Here is a 20,696-nt window from a genome sequence, read left to right as displayed (position 1 = left end):
TCTGAGAGGAACTAACTCAACCCTTACTCATTCTGAATAAGTGAGTGAGCCTGTGAATGACTGGACGATGCTTGTTCAACAACACTTTTCATGGCACTTCAAAACACTCTAAAACTTTAGAGGCGTACATTGCAAAGACTTCAACATCTAATACAAACGTATGATATGGTATAGAGCAGTACCTTAGATTTGTGGAGTATTTGCGCTGGAAAGAGATAAAGCTTAAAAACCTTAGAATGTAAGAACAGGTTTCAGTCCAGTGTTATGATTTTTTTCCAGTTTGAGTCAAACCAGTCACACAAATTGTGGGTACACGTATTGAAAAAACAAACAAACATTTAGATACAATGAAATGGACTATTCTGTAAGTATGTGTCTGCTTTGGGTTGTGATTTGTACCATTTGTTTTCTGAGTAAAGTGGTATTTAAGTACTTCTGAATACAAAAAAGAAAACTCTGTAAACAATCAATAAGCAGTAGTGACAGTTTCAAACAATCCATGGATATTACTATGGTAACATAATTGACTAGAGCTGACAAAATGGAATGTAAACCTGATAAGAAAAAAAACATTTTTAACAAGAACAGTAAAATTAAGTATGTCCTCTCTTTATTGTGATATGCCTTGCTGAATTGGTGCTATCCTATGTCTGTATCTCTGTGATGGTTGATATTACCAGGTCAAATTACACCGGCTCTTTCCAAATTTGTTGTTGCAATGTGGAAAAGGATCTTTAATTTCAAAAGTCTAGTTTTTCTTTTTTTTCATATATGGCAAAATAATAATTTTGTCCTTTGTCAATACTATGTATAATGAATTAAGTAATTGTCAGTATCAAATATCAATTTCTTATTTTTCACGCTAGCAAGTATATTATTAACAACCCAATTATACATAGATTTTTACTCACATATTTTCTGAAAATAATTCTACTTGCTACAAAGTGTGACGACAATGTAATCACAATTCAAAAGTTCACCTCAGGACAATGTCAATGAGCCCACAGTAGAGTTGCAACACACCCAATAGACAGACAGAAAGCTCAGGTCATTTTGCTTCAGAAAGTCATGTGATCTATATAATGGGAGGAATTTACACAACATATTTAGATAGACATTTTTTTTTTTTTTGGGTCTTTAGAAATACATGATCTGTTGTCTATATTATCATGGCTATCTGTTCACTGCAAACAACCTGGTGATGGTCTAACAATCTCTCTCTGTCACATAGTTTGAAACATGTCCATGGAGAATGACAGTATACAGTATACACGCACATAAATACTACAGTGTATCCCTCCTTAGAAAGAGACCTAATTTAGGTCAATCATTGATAGTGAAGGTCACACAGTTTCCCCTCAGAAGAGAACAAATGGCTGAACGCCTCAGATCCAGCTTCATGCACCTTTCCGATTGGCTCTGTATGGGTATTACTTACACCCATTGATACTCAAGTTTTTTTGCGATTGTTTTACCCCATTTCCATTTGACTCACACATCTGTATTCGTATTCACTTGTCGATGAAAATGAGCAGTCTTATACACAGCGATAAGGTTTATCAATACAGCTACAGAGATCCTTCAACTAAGCCCATCTATGTTTTAAGGAGCACTCAACAGTTAAAGACAAAAGCTTAAATTTAGGTAATCTCCTATACAATATTGACTTTTAATAATGACTATACTTTCAGGGATGGTCTTTGTTGCAAAGAGGAGAGAGGATTTATACTGTTCTTCAATGATGCATGTCTAATTATAAGTATTTCAGAATTTATATTCATCATTTTGGTAGGATTATGTTAAATAAAGCAATTCATTTGGGAATAAAAATCTTATATGCAATTAAAGGCCTGGTAATATAAATAATGGATTACTTTCATAAAGCATTATTCACTAGGTCATGTGTAATAATAAGTAGAAAATGAGCTCATATGGATATAACATAATCATGTTTGTAGCCAGGTTTAGTTTTTAGTTGTATCATCTGTGACTCCATACCCTCTCATTTCCAAGGCTGCAGGTCTGTCTGGGTTGCTTTTGGATCAAAACAAAATCTGTCCATTTTGAACACACACTTGAGCCATGACCAGGATAACATGAAGAACACAGGCAGCATTCTCCATCTTTCTTCATAGTCATCAGCAGCATCGTTTTAAACCAAACTATGATTGAGCTTTTCCCTAACGTTTACCTACATAGAGTTTAGAGGTGATATGATAGCATCAGGATTGGCAACGGAGAACATCCAAGCTCTTTACTGCCTCTGTTACCAACCCTGTGCCAGGCAGTGGTTCTGGTCAAAGGAGGACCCATTGATGCCCATTTTACGCAATATGTGGCATTGCTTCTCCAAATGTCTCAACAAACAAAAAACATTCAAATTAGATGCTTATTTTTTCATTCTTAAATCCCAATTTTCGCCAAAGATATCATGGCAAAGGTTTGGACTTAAAAGCTTTCCCTAAAGTTTTAGGGCACACAGCTAATGTTTATAACAAAAATGTTCAGCTCAATCATAGTTGGTGTATTACCGGTGATGTGACTAAGTATAGAAACTTGTTTATTTAGTTCATTAGTTGATCTGCAACCCCCAGACAGATCTAGTTCCTATTTGTCTTGGATGATTGTAGCCTTGATCCCACATGACGCTCCCCCAGAGGCTGAACCACCATCACAGACACACTGATGGAGAGATGATGATGATACCAATTTGTGCATTTAACTCAGATGTACCACCAATGTTCTTACTGAGGGGACACGTCGCTGCCATGTACAGTACACACATTGCATGTACATACCATATGCATCGTATGTCCACACAAGGAACAAGAGAAGGCTGTCTTTTCACCCCATTCATGTTTTCGCCAGGGACGAGACAAGGTTGTCCATTCACCCCTTTCATGTTTGCACATAAGGGATAGGACAAGATTGTTCTTTCATCCCTTTTATGTTTTCAGTTTAAGGTGCTCATCTGCGCTCTATTGTTATAGAAGGGATCAGGGACATACCATGCGATGATAGGAGCTTGAAACGCTGTCATAGACATCATTATCATCCATATTCATTGTGATATCACCAGAACAGATGTGAGTACAGCGTAGCTATATACTCTGTCAGCCAGCTTATCCAAGAACTGTCTCTTACTGTACTCTGAGTCTCAAGACACCTGATTTTCAATATGATCCCATTCTACAGGACTGGAATGCATTAATTGATTACTCAACAGTGTGATGACATACAGTAGCATACCCTAAGCAGTGACGTAATGGATCTTTCCACATTACCACAGTACATCTCTCCAAATGACAAGCAGCTTTTCTTTCATTCAGTGTATCAACAAATCAAAAAGCTGACACTTTCTGTGATGGTAGTTGTTTTGGGACGATATCAATGTTTCAAGTCGTCATGTTGCAAAAGAAGGTGGTCAGTTTTTGTGCAAATAGAACAGAAGCAGATAGGGAGTATGAGTGGTGAGCGGTGAACCCCAGCCGGTTTTCTGGAGCTTTTGGAGATGTTATGATATTGTGATGAGAAAACTGCCGCGGCCCTCATCCTCCAACAACCAGTAGTAACCTCAGCTACAGTAGCCATGGAGTGTGGTCACACAAAGATGTGAACTATTGCAAATAATGACAGGAAGTACTTTTTCTTCTCTTTTTCAACTCTTAAAATAATTTTAAAAAGTGCTAGGGGGATGAACAATCCTTATTTGATTGTCATTATGTACATCTCTATGGAAGATTGATAAATAAAACATTGTCCATTGTAGAGCATGGAAGTAACATTAAAGGTATACACATAGGAGGTCCCTTCAAGTTGTGGTGTTTATGTCAAACCCTTGATCTGTAGAATGAGTGAGGACCAATGAATCAACATCATCATCCCCGTTTGTCATCTCCCTTTCTCTCCTTTCGAAAGAGCATCCAGACTTCTCACGGGTCATCAAGTGGGCCTGGTTTTCAGCATTCATCTTCAACTTCTCTGATTGGTGGAATCAGACTGCTAGTGGATTTGTATTGGTTGATTTGGTTGGCCATGTGAGTGCTCATGGGCTTGATCTGAATGTTCCGTGGGTAGGCATTTTCTGGTTCATCTGTAAACCATTTCCTTTCTGCGGAGGGATGGGGCAGAAACCAAATGTTAGTGTTCAATAATCTACATGGTGTCATGTGATATATTACTGTCTCAGTTTAAGTAGCAGTCTTTTATAGCATGTATGACCATCCAATCCAAAACGCCATGAGGGACCATAGGTTTCAGATCAGTTACTTAATTTCCTTCCAGATAAAGTCATTTCAACTTTGGTGAGTGTGTGCATGTGTGTCTGTGTGAATGTGAGCGTGTGTGGGCATTCAGCTTAGTACTCCGGCTAGTGTGTTACAGAACAAGCATTTGATGTTTTAAACTAAGGTGAAGTAAGATGTCTGTCGTCTAAAACCACCACAGGGTTATGAGTGCACAACTTAATGCCTCATATACCTCTGCAATTTAGACTTCATATTTGTCATGCCTTCCCGTTTCGGGAAGGTGTCAGTTTGAGATTTCGAGCCTACGCATATCGATACCCGGGCTATGATCTTTAGATAGCGTCGACAGTTTGTGTTAAGTGTGTTACATCGTCCGTGATAGGAAACACCTTGTCTCTGTGGCTCTAGTTGATAGAGTAATACTGAATCTGGATTACAACGTATTTCCAACACTTGGACAACATCAGTCATCTGATCGCATTCAATAGGAAAGAATATGTGCAAACACACAGACCTTTCACACAATGCAATTTGTCTCAAGCTGAAATAAAGCAAACTAAAAAACATGATAAATAATAAGGAAATGATACAAAATAGAGGCTCTGTCTAGAGAAAACTAAGGAAAATCATCATCAGGTGAATTAAGGTGTCAAGGAGGTAAAACAGAAAGATAAGTAAAGGAGAAAGGTTGGACCTCATGCAGTGCAGAGATGGTCCTGGGCATGACAGGGAGAGGGCAGAGGCAGCAGCAGCCATTTTGCTTTCCGTTGTTTGAAAGCAAAACTTAAACTGAGGCGTGATGACTTATCCTTACAGGAAAATAACAAAAACACTACAAAACCTCCCCTTGTCATAACAATCTCCACAGGGACAAAGTTATGATTAGAACCCCACGTTAAGGTTGCTATAGTAATAGTAGGACATGCAGAATCGTTAACTTGCATACCTTGGCTCATTCTATTCATCCTTGTTGCACTTCAGAAAGAGAAGTAGGTAATCTAATTAAGTATGGTATTACAATCTACAAGGCAAATAACACGTCTAAAACACAATCACTGATATGACTGGATCTCTTGCTGTACTCTATGTAAGCACTGACACTGTCTGCAATTTATCAAACCAAAATCCTATTTTCTAATACGAGGCCCCATAGCCAAAATATATATTTTTTTTACACTTTTGTATGTTTTATGTTATTTCAGTTTACTTACTGAATTGACCCCGACCCTAATTGTCAGATGTTCCCTTATCCCTTTCTACGTTTCTAGATACTGAACAACTACAATTCACTTACCTAACATGCAATGTTGAAGAGGAAATTAAGGTAAATGCTAAGGAACATTTAAAAGGACACTAAGAAATTACAATTGATCTGTTGTATTTAATCTTAAGAATGAACCTAAAACATCTAACACGGTTCAGGGAGTGGTGTTGGCAGCATGATATATCACCATCATAATCAAATTCTCTGAGTACCTTTAAAATAAAGACTTATCGCTCAATATAACTTAATGTATATATTGTCTTATTCCATACTATGGAAAATATATCAAAATTAAAAACAGAACTAAAAATAAGCATTTGAGATTGAGAACTAGGAACATGGACATGCGATGACAGAACAGACACAATAACCAGACAGATGTCCACACAGATGGTCGAATGATGTTTCTCATTCATAGACAACCTGTAAAGTTTTGTCTATTTAAATGGTGTTGCGTTAAATCCATAACCATACCATACTGTTTGTACAAATACCAACATACAAGAAGGCTATGCCAATACGAGTCAAATGATTGTGTCGTATAGAAACTAACCGATCTAGCAAAAATAGCTGGCATACCGGTCAACGGCTTTGTAAGCAAGACAACATATGAGAGGTCTTTCTATGTCAAGGTTCCTGATCTTCTTTCAGTGGTATCTTGAGTTCTTAAATGAATGCTCAAATACAGGTTCAATGAGGTCAGCGGGAAATAACAAGCGTTTTCTTTTGCTCTACAAATATTATTTGTGAAAATAATGCACATCAACGTTTCCATGAATGGTAGCTATGGAGGCAGGCTGAGAGCAAGGACCACATGCTGATGGTTATAGAGCAAAAATTGCAACAAACATGATGTGGACATTGAGCACAAAATCTCACAAACAAAACACAAACCCCAACAAACACACAGATATGGATAATTGACCCAAACAGTGTCTCACCCACGCGCTCAAACACACGCTGGCCACAACCCTACATCGACACAACACCCACACCAAACTTCGATCGGCACCACATACTACTCATGCCCGAGCAAACACAGACTGACATACACACACATAACAAACATCTCATCCACCTACTTCTGTTTGTGGCCGGCCTCCCGGGCCTTGCTGCTGCGGTTCTGCCGGTTGGTGGTGGGGATGGAGTGGACGGACGAGCTCTTTTTGCTGGAGGAATGGGAGGAGTGAGAGCTGTGGGAGAGGCTGGCCCGGGACTGACCCGCGTTGTGGTCAAACTGCATCAGGCAGAAGATCAGGTCTGTGGGGACCAGCTCAAACTCATACGGAGGGTTGGTGATCACATACCTGTATACAGGACAGGAGTTAGTGGAAGAGAGAACCAAACAATACTGTATAGTCAGTGTCTATTTGCAAAATAGAAAGTTAACAGGGTGGGATTGAAAACTAATCAGTTACAAGATTTGAAAAAACAGACAATTTACTTCAAATCAAAATGCTTCTCTGCCCTGAAGGCAGGGCCAGCCCGCCCATTTAGCATGATTAGGCAGCCGACCTAGAGTTGCAGATTGAAGATGGCGGCATTTTGCGGGCTAAACTGACCAAGACGCACCTCCAACTAATCCAATTAATAAAACGGCCACAGGACTATTTACATTGACCCCCCTCCCTCCCCATTTGTTTTGTACACTGCTGCTACTCACTGATTATTTATTTTTTACTTTAGTTGGTAAATATTTTCTTAACTCTTCTTGAACTGCACTGTTTGTTAAGAGCTTGTAAGTAAGCATTGTGTGGTAAGGTCTACACTTGTTGTATTCGGTGGATGTGACAAATAAAGTTTGATTTGGATTTGATGCCGTCCCATGATAAGCAGTGCCCACTTTGACAACGACAGGGGCTCAAAATATCTATCTTGTCCATGCCCAGCCCACCTCTCCATGGTTCTGAGACGCAGCACTGTGGCGCTTCCCCAACACAAATCATGTAGCCTATACGGTAGAGTCTATAGCCTCTGTGGCCTGTTCTGGAGCCTACAGGGTGACCTAATTTATTACAATGTCATGAGACAGACACTTCTTAAATCATGTGTATTTGGTAGCATTGCCTTTAAATAGTTTAACTTGGGTCAAACAAGCTTCCCACAAGACGTTGGGTGAATTTTGGCCCATTCCTCCTGACAGAGCTGGTGTAACTGAGTCAGGTTTGTAGGCCTCCTTGCTCGCACACACTTTTTAGGTTCTCCCCACAAATGTTCTATGGGATTGAGGTCAGGGCTTTGTGATGGCCACTCCAATATCTTGACTTTGTTGTCTTTAAGCCATTTTGCCACAACTTTGGAAGTATGCTTGGGGTCATTGTCCATTTGGAAGACACATTTGCGACCAAGCTTTAACTTCCTGACTGATGTCTTGAGATGTTGCTTCAATATATCCACATCATTTTCCTCGTCATGATGCCATCTATTTTGTGAAGTGCATCAGTCCCCCCTGCAGCAAAGCACCCCCAGAGCATGATGCTGCCACCCCCGTACTTCATGGCTGGGATGGTGTTCTTCGGCTTGCAAGCCTCCCTCTTTTTCCTCCAAAACAGTTACATTTTTGTTTCATTTCTCCAAAAACTACAATCTCTGTCCCTATGTGCAGTCGCAACCATAGTCTGGCTTTTTTATGGCGGTTTTGGAGTAGTGGCTTCTTCCTTGCTGAGTTTTACTGTGGATATAGACACTTTTGTACCGGTTTTCTCCAGCAGCTTCACAAGGTCCTTTGCTGTTGTTCTGGGATTGATTGACAGAACACGTCTCCTTCCTGAGCGGTATGACAGCTGTGTCGCACCATGGTGTTTATACTTGTGTACTATTGTTTGTACAGATGAACGTGGTACCTCCAGGCGTTTGGAAATTGCTCCCAAAGATGAACCAGACTTGTGGAGGTCTACAATTTTTTGTCTGAGGTCTTGGCTGATTTCTTTTGATTTTCCCATGATGCAAAGAGGCACTGAGTTTGAAGGTAGGCCTTGAAATACATCCACAGGTACACCTCCAATTGACTCAAATGATGTCAATTAGCCTATCAAAAGCTTCTAAAGCCATGACATCATTATCTGGAATTTTCCAAGCTGTTTAAAGGCACAGTCAACTTAGTGTATGTAAACTTCTGACCCACTGGAATTGTGATACAAACAATTGTTGGAAAAATGAGTTGTGTCATGCACAAAGTAGATGGAGTGTTGGGGCTACAAATACTTAAGTACTTTACTTTCCTATTTATATTTGCCAACTTTTACTTCACTACATTCCTAAAGAAAATTATGTAATTTTTACTCCATACATTTTTTACACCCAAAAGTACTCTACATTTTGACAGGAAAATGGTCCAATTAACACACTTATCAAGAGAACTTCCCTACTGCCTCATCCCTACTGCCTCTGATCTGGCTGACTCACTAAACCACAAATGCTTTGTTTTTAAATGATGTCTGAACGTTAGAGTGTGGCCCTGGCTATCTGTCAATAAAAAAGAAAAGGAAATTGTACTGCATGGTTTGCTTAATATAAAGAATTTGAAATGGTTTATACTTTTACTTTTGATACTTAAGTACATTTTAGCAATTCCATTTACTTTTGTTACTTAAGTATATTTAAAACCAAATTGTTAAACTTTTACTCAAGTAGTATTTTACTGGGTGACTTTTACTTGAGTCAATTTCTATTAATGTATCTTAACTTTTACTCAAGTAGGACAATTAAGTATTTTTTTTCCACCACTGACAATCATACAATTGCTGATTTTAAAACAACTAATGTTGTGACACTAACTGCCTTGAGAGGTGAGAGAGATGGATGTTAAAGATACACAGCGACAGTCTCACCGTTTGGTACACTGGCTAGGCGTGGCGAGGTGAGCATCTCTCAATCTGTATATTCCGAAGCACAACATGTTGTACGTCTTCAACGCTTTACAAAACAAATCTCCATAGCAACCGCCATCCTGGAAAACAACAAATGACAAAAAAACATCAGTGTGTGTTTTCTAATAAAGTGTAATCATTTATCTAAGTGACAAAATAATTCAAGTCTTTACAAATGTCAAACTGCAGTGCCCTTGATAAGTTCTGCTGAGTGTTTTTGTGGAAATAACAATATACAGTGTAAAGGACATTTAAATCATGCAGGAACTGACACAGAACAACATCCTTTCACTATGTGACATGCATGGCCCTTCAGAATATGGCCCCTTCAGAATCTGAAGCACTATTGACAACAACTGTAAAACATTTAACCCAAGATATATAAACAATACACTGATAAATGAAAAAGTAAAATAACTCATGGGATATTCTCAGACAGCTGCATTATTCCTTTCCATAACACACACCAGAACCCTCCCTTCCTCCTCCTTAACAGAGCCCCTCTTGCGTGTTCTCTGTTCTTCACTTTGTATTAAGTGCCGCTAGGAGGCGAGCAGACAGGATTGGGTGCTGCTGGGGAGTGCAAAAATGTGTCCGCTCGGTTTAAACATCCACTTACCCCCAAGTCGGCAAAGGGCCCGTCATAGAGGGCTAGCTGGGCTACACGACACCTGTCTCGGTTGGCCAGTGTCTGTGGCGTGCTGTAGCCCCCTCGCAGGGCGTTCTCTTCGGCCAATAGAGCCTCTAGCTCCGGGGTGGCTCCCCCAGTCACCAGCGTCCGGATCAGGGTGAGGATATTATCGTTGAAGTATGTCTGCGGACATAAGAGGATGTGAGATCCGTAAGTAAGGATACGCCATTAGAGCCACAACGGTAGAGGATATGTGGCAGATGGAGAAGGGGAGAGATGGGGAAGAATGAGGAGAGGTTTGGATGATAGGGAGGGAGGGAGAATGATGAGGAGAAAGGGATGGGAGAGAGGGATTGGGAGGCATGGCGAGGAGTGGGGGGAGGGGATAGGGAGAGATGGGAGAGAAATGAGGAAAGATGAGGAGGGATGAGGAGAGAAAAATCGAGAAATAGGGATGTTTAGAGAGAGACATGGAGTGGACGCGGCCCCATGTATCTAGACCCCGGGCCTGTCTCTTCATACAGGCCAGACAGAGAGGTGAGGAGACAGGGCAGACCAATTACAGAAAAAGGTTTTCTTGTACCGGAACTAGTTCCATTTGTTTTCATTCACCAGACTTGCTTACCAAAACAACTTCTACTCAACTTCTCCTCATAGACTGGTTTTGCAGGTTTCACATCAATACCATTACTCCTTTAATAAAATACATTAAAAAGCTGGAGCAAGCATGTTGATAATGCATATTGTTCCAACAGGTATAGAAATACAATAGCAGAATAGAAGCTCTAGTGCTCTATTTTAACAAACCTAACGCAATAGTAAATCTAAGTGCTGGCGGTAGCGCTGTAGGACTGGGAATGTGTTTTCACAGCCGTTATTATGAGCGCAATACCTGCTGGTGGCCCGAAAGGCCTGTCATAGGTGTGACTTGGGCTTGGCCACTAACTGGTCAATCAAGGTGTTCCATTGCTTAATATTGTATGTGTTTGTCTCAAGTTCTGTAGGTTATTGATGGTCTTTGCGTTGTCATCTACTCGTCTGGGGGCAAGGACTACTCTTGTCCGAGTCCATTGTGAATTGATTAGACAGTTTATTATATTGCATATGCTACAGTAACAACTGACCGCAACAGTAAAAAAACAAACATCCAGTGTTTGTGCAATATGTAGGCTGGCTGTAAAATAAGACTTGCCTAGTTAAATAAGTGTTCAATATGTAGGCCGGCTGTAAAATAAGACTTGCCTAGTTAAATAAGTGTTCAATATGTAGGCTGGCTGTAAAATAAGACTTGCCTAGTTAAATAAGTGTTCAATATGAAGGCCGGCTGTAAAATAAGAGTTGCCTAGTTAAATAAGTGTTCAATATGTAGGCTGGCTGTAAAATAAGAGTTGCCTAGTTAAATAAGTGTTCAATATGTAGGCTGGCTGTAAAATAAGACTTGCCTAGTTAAATAAGTGTTCAATATGTAGGCTGGCTGTAAAATAAGAGTTGCCTAGTTAAATAAGTGTTCAATATGTAGGCTGGCTGTAAAATAAGACTTGCCTAGTTAAATAAGTGTTCAATATGTAGGCTGGCTGTAAAATAAGAGTTGCCTAGTTAAATAAGTGTTCAATATGTAGGCTGGCTGTAAAATAAGACTTGCCTAGTTAAATAAGTGTTCAATATGTAGGCTGGCTGTAAAATAAGACTTGCCTAGTTAAATAAGTGTTCAATATGTAGGCCGGCTGTAAAATAAGAGTTGCCTAGTTAAATAAGTGTTCAATATGTAGGCTGGCTGTAAAATAAGACTTGCCTAGTTAAATAAGTGTTCAATATGTAGGCCGGCTGTAAAATAAGACTTGCCTAGTTAAATAAGTGTTCAATATGTAGGCCGGCTGTAAAATAAGACTTGCCTAGTTAAATAAGTGTTCAATATGTAGGCCGGCTGTAAAATAAGACTTGCCTAGTTAAATAAGTGTTCAATATGTAGGCCGGCTGTAAAATAAGACTTGCCTAGTTAAATAAGTGTTCAATATGTAGGCCGGCTGTAAAATAAGACTTGCCTAGTTAAATAAGTGTTCAATATGTAGGCCGGCTGTAAAATAAGACTTGCCTAGTTAAATAAGTGTTCAATATGTAGGCCGGCTGTAAAATAAGACTTGCCTAGTTAAATAAGTGTTCAATAAAATGTCTGGTGTTCACAGTCACTATTGTTGTATTTGGCTTTAACAAGTCATTGCACTTCTCCTCAAATAAAAACTACTAGGCTCCTGTAAAATGTATAGTACGTGTGAGGCACATTCTCAATAAGCAAGACATAGCCTAGGCCTACCGTTGATACTGCATTATAGGACTGAATCATTTAAAAACATTTGGAGGAGCGCATGTTTGGAAATTGGAATGGATACAAGCCGAGCACTGCAGGTAGGCTTATCTGAACTGTGAATAATGCAAAAGCACAACGAGTAGACCATTTAGACACCTTTTATGGATAGGCTACTTCTAATGCATGGCCAGGATAACAAATACATCCAACGCATTATTGTGAAAGCAGCTTTCGTTAAAGTACGGTAAGGCTAGCCTACTGAGGGCTTGGTTTTTAATAAAACTAAATGGAAAACAAGCAATTGTTACAGGAAAATAACTTCAATGTTTTTAAATATGAGTGTCACCGGATAATCTCATCTCTTGTTCCATGATGGGCATATGGACATGTAGCCGACATGGAGGGGTTTTTACGCACATCCAAAATAAGACCAGGAGATGGGGAAGAAAATGTAATAGCCTACATAGATAAAAAGGGGATGTCCACTCACTGTTTTGCCGCTGCCAAACTTAATCTTTTAATAAAGCTTTGGTGATTAAGATTCATTACAAAGCAGTCTCCCCAGCTAGCACAGTGGATCTGGGCCGATTCCGGGTGAGAGTCAGATTTGGCTGATGTGATGTGGCCCGAGTCTGGGCCGCCTTCAGCAGTATTACTTATGGCTAGGGTTGAGCTCGGGACGATTCCGGTGTGAGTTATCTGGCCCAAATGTATTTCTTGGGACTCGGGCTATTGAAGCTACTCTCTGGCAGATGATTACACGGGTTGCTTTATATAATTCATCTTTTAGTATTTTTCCAGATTTTCTCATTGTTTCTGTGATCAAAAAATACAATTAACATTAAATGAACATTTGTGTGCTGTGTCCTGTGCAGTATTTTAGTATTTTGATACTTTGTTGATGGAGCCTACCGAGAGGCGCAGCGGTCTAAGACACTGCATCGCAGTGCAAACTGTGTTGCTAATGATGCTGTTTCGAGACCCGTGCTGGCTGCGACCGGGAAACCCGTGAGGCGATGCACAATTGGACCAGCGTCGTCTGAGTTAGGGCAGGGTTTGGCCGGCCGGGATGTCCTTGTCCCATTGCACTGTAGAGACTCCTGTGGCGGGCCAGGCGCATGCACGCTGACACGGTCACCAAGCGTTTCCTGACACAAAATGTTTTGTATGTATAAAATGTATAATAGTAATATTTAAAATTACTAAAATGGGGTAATTGTGTATACATCTATTTAAATTTGCATCGGGCCGCTTCTGGGGGGATTCTGGTAAGATGCCGGCAAAGTTGGCTGAATTCTGGTAGACAGAAACAGCCTGATGTTCTTGGGCCGATTCTGGGCAGTCATTGATTTTGATTCTGGGCCTGGTCCGACAGCCGATTCCGTGCCGATTCAATCAGTTCCAGCCCCCTGGAAGAAGGCCGCTTCTGGGCCGATTCCTCATTGCCAGCTGGGTCACAAGCCAAACCCTTTATCGATCCTGACTACTTGGCGAATGCATTGGTCGGGACAAAAAAAACGCCTTCACTGAGAAGAAGGGAGGCTATGCTTGTTTTTTAATGACATGAAACGAAATGGGAAAAAACTTTTTGTTTCTAAATATGAGGTTTACGGGCACAAAAAGCACAAGCTTCCATTCGTATATGGGCACTGTGTGACATGGCTGGATAGGCTGTGCTTCCCTTGTCAAAATCCATGTCATAACCAACCTCGTTACAGCTACAACCAGCTTTTGGTTGGTCTTAAATGTCCCCAGATATTGCCACTCCTCCCACGCAAGCAAGCTCATATAAAACAGGTAAATGACCAATCTGGCGCTATGCTTTAACAGGTCAAAATGAGAGTGTGTTTGACAATTTCAATGGCTTAAAGTCAGCCGAAAATAGAGCCCCTAAAGTCCACGCTAGCACTTCATGGAACACAAAGTTCCTATTGCACATTTTTTCACAATATTGTTTGGAACATCCATTTAATGACTGATGCCCACCTGAGGATTATAGTGATGCAGATATATAATTATAAGAAGATATATAATTATAAGAAGATATATAATTATAAGTGCATTAGAGTGGCTTGGAAATACAATTAAATTTCTAAAAGAGGCAAATCATTTCTGGAAAACCTTTTGTCATCATTTTGATGTTGCCAGAATGACTTTAGATGCAGTATAATGTTAGCTAGCTAGCATAGATTGAGTCGAGACCATTTGATTTGATTTTATATACACGTTTTACTAGCTAATGACAACATTGCCATCTGTCTAAAGTACATTTTACGACATGATAATGATAGCAAACTTTTTTCCTACTAAATATTTGCCTACGTCATTGTATTTCCAAGCTGCTATAGTGCAATTTCAGTGAAATAGTCATTAGCCGCTGTTAAAAAAGACTGGGTTTATCACAACTTTTGGGCACCACTATGGCAGAGGGCGGCTTGATAACGTTAATAACAATGGTACTTTGCAGGGCAGTTGGTAGAGCATGGCACTTGTAACACCAAGGTAGTGGGTTCGATTTCCGAGACCACCCATAAGTAAAAACGTATATGACTGTAAGTCACACCCTGAGTGGCAGCTCTTCTCCCCAGGCCCCTGACAGCTCTGTGGAGCACCATGATGGATGAGCGCTGTCTATTAGCCACCCTCACCTCTCACCACAGCCAGTGTGTGTGTGAGGGCTACTCAGCTCTCCTCTAACCTCACTCATGTGTGACAAGCTGGAATTAAGCCATCACAGCACCAAAGGGGAGTAGCGATGGTTGGAACGAAGTCACAAGATAGTACTTTATCCGTATCTTGTCTTCAGGAAAAGGGCTTACATTGTTGGAAGATGAAAGTGTTTTGAAGGCCCACCTTGCATGTCATATGTGCCATTAGAGGGAACCTCGGCACATTTTTACAAGGCACACCTGTAAAATGCATTCCTCATAAAGCTGGTTGAGAGAATGTCAAGAGTGTGAAAAGCTGTCATCAAGGCAACGGGTGGCTACTTTGAAGAATCTCAAATATAAAATATATTTTGATTTGTGTAACACTTTTTTGGTTACTACATGATTCCATATGTGTTATTTCACAGTTTTGATGTCTTCACTATTATTCTACAATGTAGAAAATAGTAAAATAAAGAAAAATCATTGAATGAGTAGGTGTGTCCAAACTTTTGACTGGTACTGTACCTTGTTAAAAGATCTAATAAGCCCCTTGAAAGTTCGTTTCGTGACACTTTATATGAGGAGTGGGGGCAACAACTTCCCTTTTGATGTCAGTGGAGCTGGCAGCGCTGTCTGATCAATGTGGCATTTCATTTACCAACTTCTGCCTACTCCGTATTGCTACCGCGCTGAGCAGATCTTATGATGCTACCACATCCTTTAAGTTTACCCCTTTATTCTCTCTCTCTGTGTGTGTGTGTGTGTGTGTGTGTGTGTGTGTGTGTGTGTGTGTGTGTGTGTGTGTGTGTGTGTGTGTGTGTGTGTGTGTGTGTGTGTGTGTGTGTGTGTGTGTGTGTGTGTGTAACCAGCATTTGAGACAGCAGACATGGGTGCAGGTGAGTAGACATTACCAAGTATACACTACTGAGTTTACAGTCCTTAGTATACAGTACTTAGTTAAGTATGCACGTCTTATAGTAAACCCACTATATGTGTATTGTCCTGTGGCTGCTGTCATCTTGTATGAAAGACTCAGAATCACTTCAAGCCCTTGACTGCTGCATGTTGCAGCCTACCTAAATAAAATATGAATTCAAATATGGATTAAATATATATTTAAATATCGATAAAATACAGACTTCAATTTTACAAAAAGGTCTCCTGGCGACTTCTACCCCGTACATGAGAGACATTTAGTATGATGTTGGATTAAATAAAGGAGAAATAGGATACATGATCTAGTGCATACTAAGAACTGTGTCAACTGAGTAGCGTGTACTTAGTATTGTCTACTCACTGCACTCATGAGAGAGTCCAGCACGCTGACAGCGAAGGCGGTTCCGCAGGCGAAGGGCTGCGTCAGGTACAGCTCTGTGTCCGGGTCATCATCATCATCTTGGTCCAGGAACTGAACGTTGGAGTCGTTCACTGAGAGAGGGGAGACCCAAAACACAGTCAGAGAGAGAGAGAGGGCAAGGAGGACACAGCACAGCATGCCAAACACACACCCACACACACACCTGAGGACCAGAGAAGTAGAGAATCGCTGGGTGACTTAGCTAGGGCACTTTTGTGTCGGTGAACTGTGAAGCGTTGTTCAATTTTAGAGTGTTTTTGTGACCCATTGAGTCAATATAAACCAATATTCCTAGTTGGAATCCTGTGTTAATGTTCCTAGTCAACACCCAGTCTTAGGCCCTGACCGGAACAGAATCATTCACTATATTAGAGGAAGACACTTACGGATCCTTCTATGACTCAAGGGCATATATTCTCACAGGTCTCAGGTCTGGAGGTATAGAATAGATAGTGGTGTTTGAACCAAAGCGTTATGGATTTGGCATTCATGGTAGATGCACAGTACATTCCGTCATGAACAAACCATTTCTGTAATTGCATTCAGGACATGGATTTTACCTAGTTGTGCGAAACACCTCAATCCAACATATTGTGTTTTTTATATTCAAGATGATATTGTTCAGGTGAGAAGATCATGCACGTAATGTAACATGCATTTTAAAGCTTTATTGATATCTCAGATAAGAAAATGTGTGGTCACATCGTCACCTATTGAGATATTGAGGTAATTACCTTTTCCTGAAAGTCAAATGATTATTTAAAACAACAATAATAACATCGAGCTGTGTGGTAAATTCACATAGCCACAGTCTGCTTTTAAAGATCGAAGTAATACGACATTCTGAAATTGTTAATGATGAAAAAAGTTCAAATCATAACATGGCCAGGGTAGAACAATCGCTTTCTATACTGTGTAGAATATTGCTAACCAGAGGAAATGAACACAAGATGAAACCATATAAAAACAAACTTTTTTTCAACCATTCGTAAATATGACTTTCCCTTGTAGAACCGTCTGGTCTTTATTTAACCTCAGATGAGAGAGTTCTCTTTCTAGCACCAGTGGACAAGAGCCTGAGATCCAACTGCATTTGAAAAGAGGCTTCACACAACACAAGGCGTTCTTTGACTCCTTCAACATCGAGGCTTAGGTAAAAAAAAGAAGAAGCAACAACCTCAAAAATAAATAAAAATAAACATCTTAAAGGGAAGGATTGATCTATACTTTTTTGAAATATGATTTCTTCCCAGGCTTCCTCTGTGCTGCAGAGGAACAGACATGTCAGTCAACCAGACAAGGGGGCTGATGATGCAAACGGGCCCAGGCCAAAGAGACTGAACCGGGAGGAGGTGGGGTGTTGAGGGAGGGGTTGGGGTCGGGAGTGGGGTGTGTGCTATGAAAACAGCCACAAGGACAGACCGAGCAATGATCAAAGTGCCGGAACGATGCTCTGAAAAAAATAATAAACAGAAAAAATAAAAACACCACGGGAAAAAAATCATGAAATAAAAGGCCAAAACAAGACAGTCCATTTTTTTCAACCAGAAACCGAGAATTAAAAATAAAAAATGTGTTCAAAGTGAAGCCATGGGAGCAGCCAGCGAGGACCTCGGCTGCAGCCAGATACATCAAGACAAGATGATAGAGATAGAGAGATAGATAGAGAGGGGGGTGGGGGAGAGAGAGAGAGGGAGGGGGAGAGAGAGAGAGAACAAAAGAACGAAAGATCGGACGGCAGCGAGCGGAGGACAAAAGCCTGGCTTACCCAGCTCAGTTATCATTTGTATGTTGATTCCACAGTTTTTTTCCTGACTGAATGAAACCAAAGGCAGTATTTTGCCAGGTTTAGCTAATGACAGTAAGACGTGTGGAGAGCAGAGGGGGGAGAGATAGGGTCGTTATTGGAACAGCTTCAAAGAGAAGAGAGAAAGAAAGGCAGTTCTGTCTGAGACCACGCATCATGTCAACCACAGGATTAGACACTGACTGTATGTAAAGGTAGCCATGGTTGTCCATGACATGCACCTACGGCACCAGAGATGAAAGTACATAGCCCAGATGCAACTGAACCATACCACTAAAACACAAATTGCCAATTTGTACGGCTTTTAAGACACCAAAGGGATTTACAGTGTTGTATACATAAACCAACTTTATGTGACTCCATCAAATTGATCTTGCAATTCAGCCAGATTCTTAACATTTTCCATTAGACTTGCATCTTGACTATGGTGCTGTAAACTGACAACATTGACACTACAATTATAGTGTCTAGTTCCCGAGACTGATGTGCCTCACTGTACTATCTCTCTACTCTCAGAGGAGGATGACAATGTTAGTGATGCTCGTACTAATAACCAGGGCCTGACACTATATGTGGGGGTAGAATGATTCTAAATCAAACATAGCTGAAAGTATTCCAAATCAAAACGGACCTGTGCAATTAATTCATATCCAACCAAATACTGCAAGAAAAACCTGAATAGCTACACTTGTTTTGTTGATTACATGTGTAGTACTCAAGAGTTTGAAGAAAGAGGGGTGAGAAAACATTCATGGTGCTTCATGTCCCTGTCTCTATCTGTGCCTCCATCCATCTCTTAGCCTCCTCACGCCTCAATGCTTTCTAATTGGGTCAGAGGGGAGAGATAGAGACAGAGTGGCCGGTCTCTAGTGCTTTATTCAGGGGTGATAGAGTGGCTCTAGTGGCCCTGGTCTCTGGTGCTTTAAAAACCCTCAGAGATGTGAAACTTTCATGAGTCCCCTGGACCACATGGAATACTAGAGAATACAGCCAGCGCCATTGTTATTATTAAATGCACCCATTTTGCTACTGTGGCACTTCTTAGCTTTCTCTTGCACTCTCTTTTTACTCTCTCCCTCTCCATCAGGCTGTTAATGGACAAATGGGACCTGGAAGAAGTGAGAGTGTTCTGACTTCGTAACGAGACATCTCAGCTAGAACTTACACAAAGAGAGTGACATTTGAAATCACAACAAATGCTAAGTTTTGTATCTAAATCCATATAGATCTCAGCCAAAGTCACTAATCGGCCAACTAACCTCCACATTGGCATCGAACGTTCCAAAACAAAAAAACATTCAAACCTGCATTCTAAGCGAAATGCAAAAGAATGTCCACTGAGCTGTTGGAGTCAACATGGCAGACCTGAAGATTCTAAATCTCTAAGTGAGTTGGCCAAACTCTGTGTACAATGTCACAATATTTTCCCAACAGGCAAATGACATCACAACAACCAGAAAGTGGTTGAAATGACATCACAACAACCGGAAAGTGGTTGAAATGACATCATTATGGCATTGTTTCAATGTGTTTTACCCGCTGGGATCTACCAGTAGTAAATGGTCAGTTGGTCAGTTGTGTCTCACCTAGTTCAGTGATGATGGGGATGTTGGCGCCGGTGGTGACGGAGGCCTGGCGTACTAAACCATGTACTGGACTGCTGTCTGGAGAGGACCGGTCCATTCCAGGAGGCGTGAAACCTACACAGAGCACAAAAAAAGATGCACACAAAACCGTTGAAACTAACAGCAAGAGCTAGATACCCACAAAACAAGTTGTACCGAAACCTACATCACACAGAAAAAGATATATTTATACATAGACTGACACAAAACCATGATATATTCCATTGTTGAAAGCGATGGCACAGAGAAACAACAATACAGACGGATACAAGACAATGAGATGTAATATTACAACACAGAGAGAAATACACCAAACCGTGAGATATCACACTGATATCACTTCACAAATCACATACCTCAGCTTCGGTGATTGAAAAGGTTATATGTCATTTTGTAGAAAAAACTGTCAACTATAATTGAAAAAAACAAAGTATGTTGATTGACCATACACAGTCTGTCAAATGCCACTATAACTTAGTAACACTAGACTATTCAGTAAAAGCTGCTGGGCTTACTGACTGAGATGGGCTCTTTGTATTGTTCAGAAGTGCAGATTGAAAGATGTGTAGACAGGGACGGGGAAAATGAAGCAGGCGCTTCCTAAAAATGTCAATATGGATATTGTGCTTTTAGGGGTCAGCTGAGAGACACATTTAGCATTCGCATCCTTCCATCAACCTGCCTCCCTTCCATACATTTTATATGTGCTTCATTTTGTTACCATAAATTTGGCAAAAGTGGATCCTGAAAACCTTTTATCGGGAAAATAACTGTGCGATTCTCGACCATGAAATACAAGAGGCGAGTGATGGGTATGAATTCACATGACTTCACATTTTTGCATTTCCTCAAAGTGACACAAATGCCTTAAATCAGTAATGCGTGATACATAATGCATGACCTGTGTTGTGACATCCATCATTTATTGCTGACTGAAGCA

General features: G+C 40.5%; 1 protein-coding gene across 7 annotated transcripts in view; it reads right to left on the bottom strand.

The window, feature by feature from the left end:
* Positions 1-1,137: 1,137 nt before the first annotated feature.
* The window catches only part of LOC118371387 (calcium-activated potassium channel subunit alpha-1-like), a 315,283-nt gene continuing 295,724 nt past the window's right edge, over positions 1,138-20,696 (bottom strand). For 3 of the 7 annotated variants that reach the window (XM_052474854.1, XM_052474858.1, XM_052474860.1), the window contains 6 exons: positions 19,718-19,831; positions 16,265-16,395; positions 10,000-10,194; positions 9,342-9,460; positions 6,594-6,818; positions 1,138-4,111 (listed from right to left, as the gene is read on the bottom strand). In XM_052474854.1, coding sequence (XP_052330814.1) covers positions 4,090-4,111; positions 6,594-6,818; positions 9,342-9,460; positions 10,000-10,194; positions 16,265-16,395; positions 19,718-19,831 — 806 coding nt within the window. In that variant the 3' untranslated portion in view covers positions 1,138-4,089. Of the gene's footprint in view, positions 4,112-5,193; positions 5,223-6,589; positions 6,819-9,341; positions 9,461-9,999; positions 10,195-16,264; positions 16,396-18,092; positions 18,177-19,717; positions 19,832-20,696 lie in introns of those variants that run through there. The other 4 variants (XM_052474850.1, XM_052474853.1, XM_052474855.1 and 1 more) reach the window with 3 other exon arrangements.

Source organism: Oncorhynchus keta, chromosome 2 (assembly GCF_023373465.1).
Source record: "Oncorhynchus keta strain PuntledgeMale-10-30-2019 chromosome 2, Oket_V2, whole genome shotgun sequence".
Lineage (NCBI taxonomy): Eukaryota > Metazoa > Chordata > Actinopteri > Salmoniformes > Salmonidae > Oncorhynchus > Oncorhynchus keta.
Note: the sequence above shows the minus strand (reverse complement) of the source record. Positions and strands in the feature narration are given on the sequence as shown.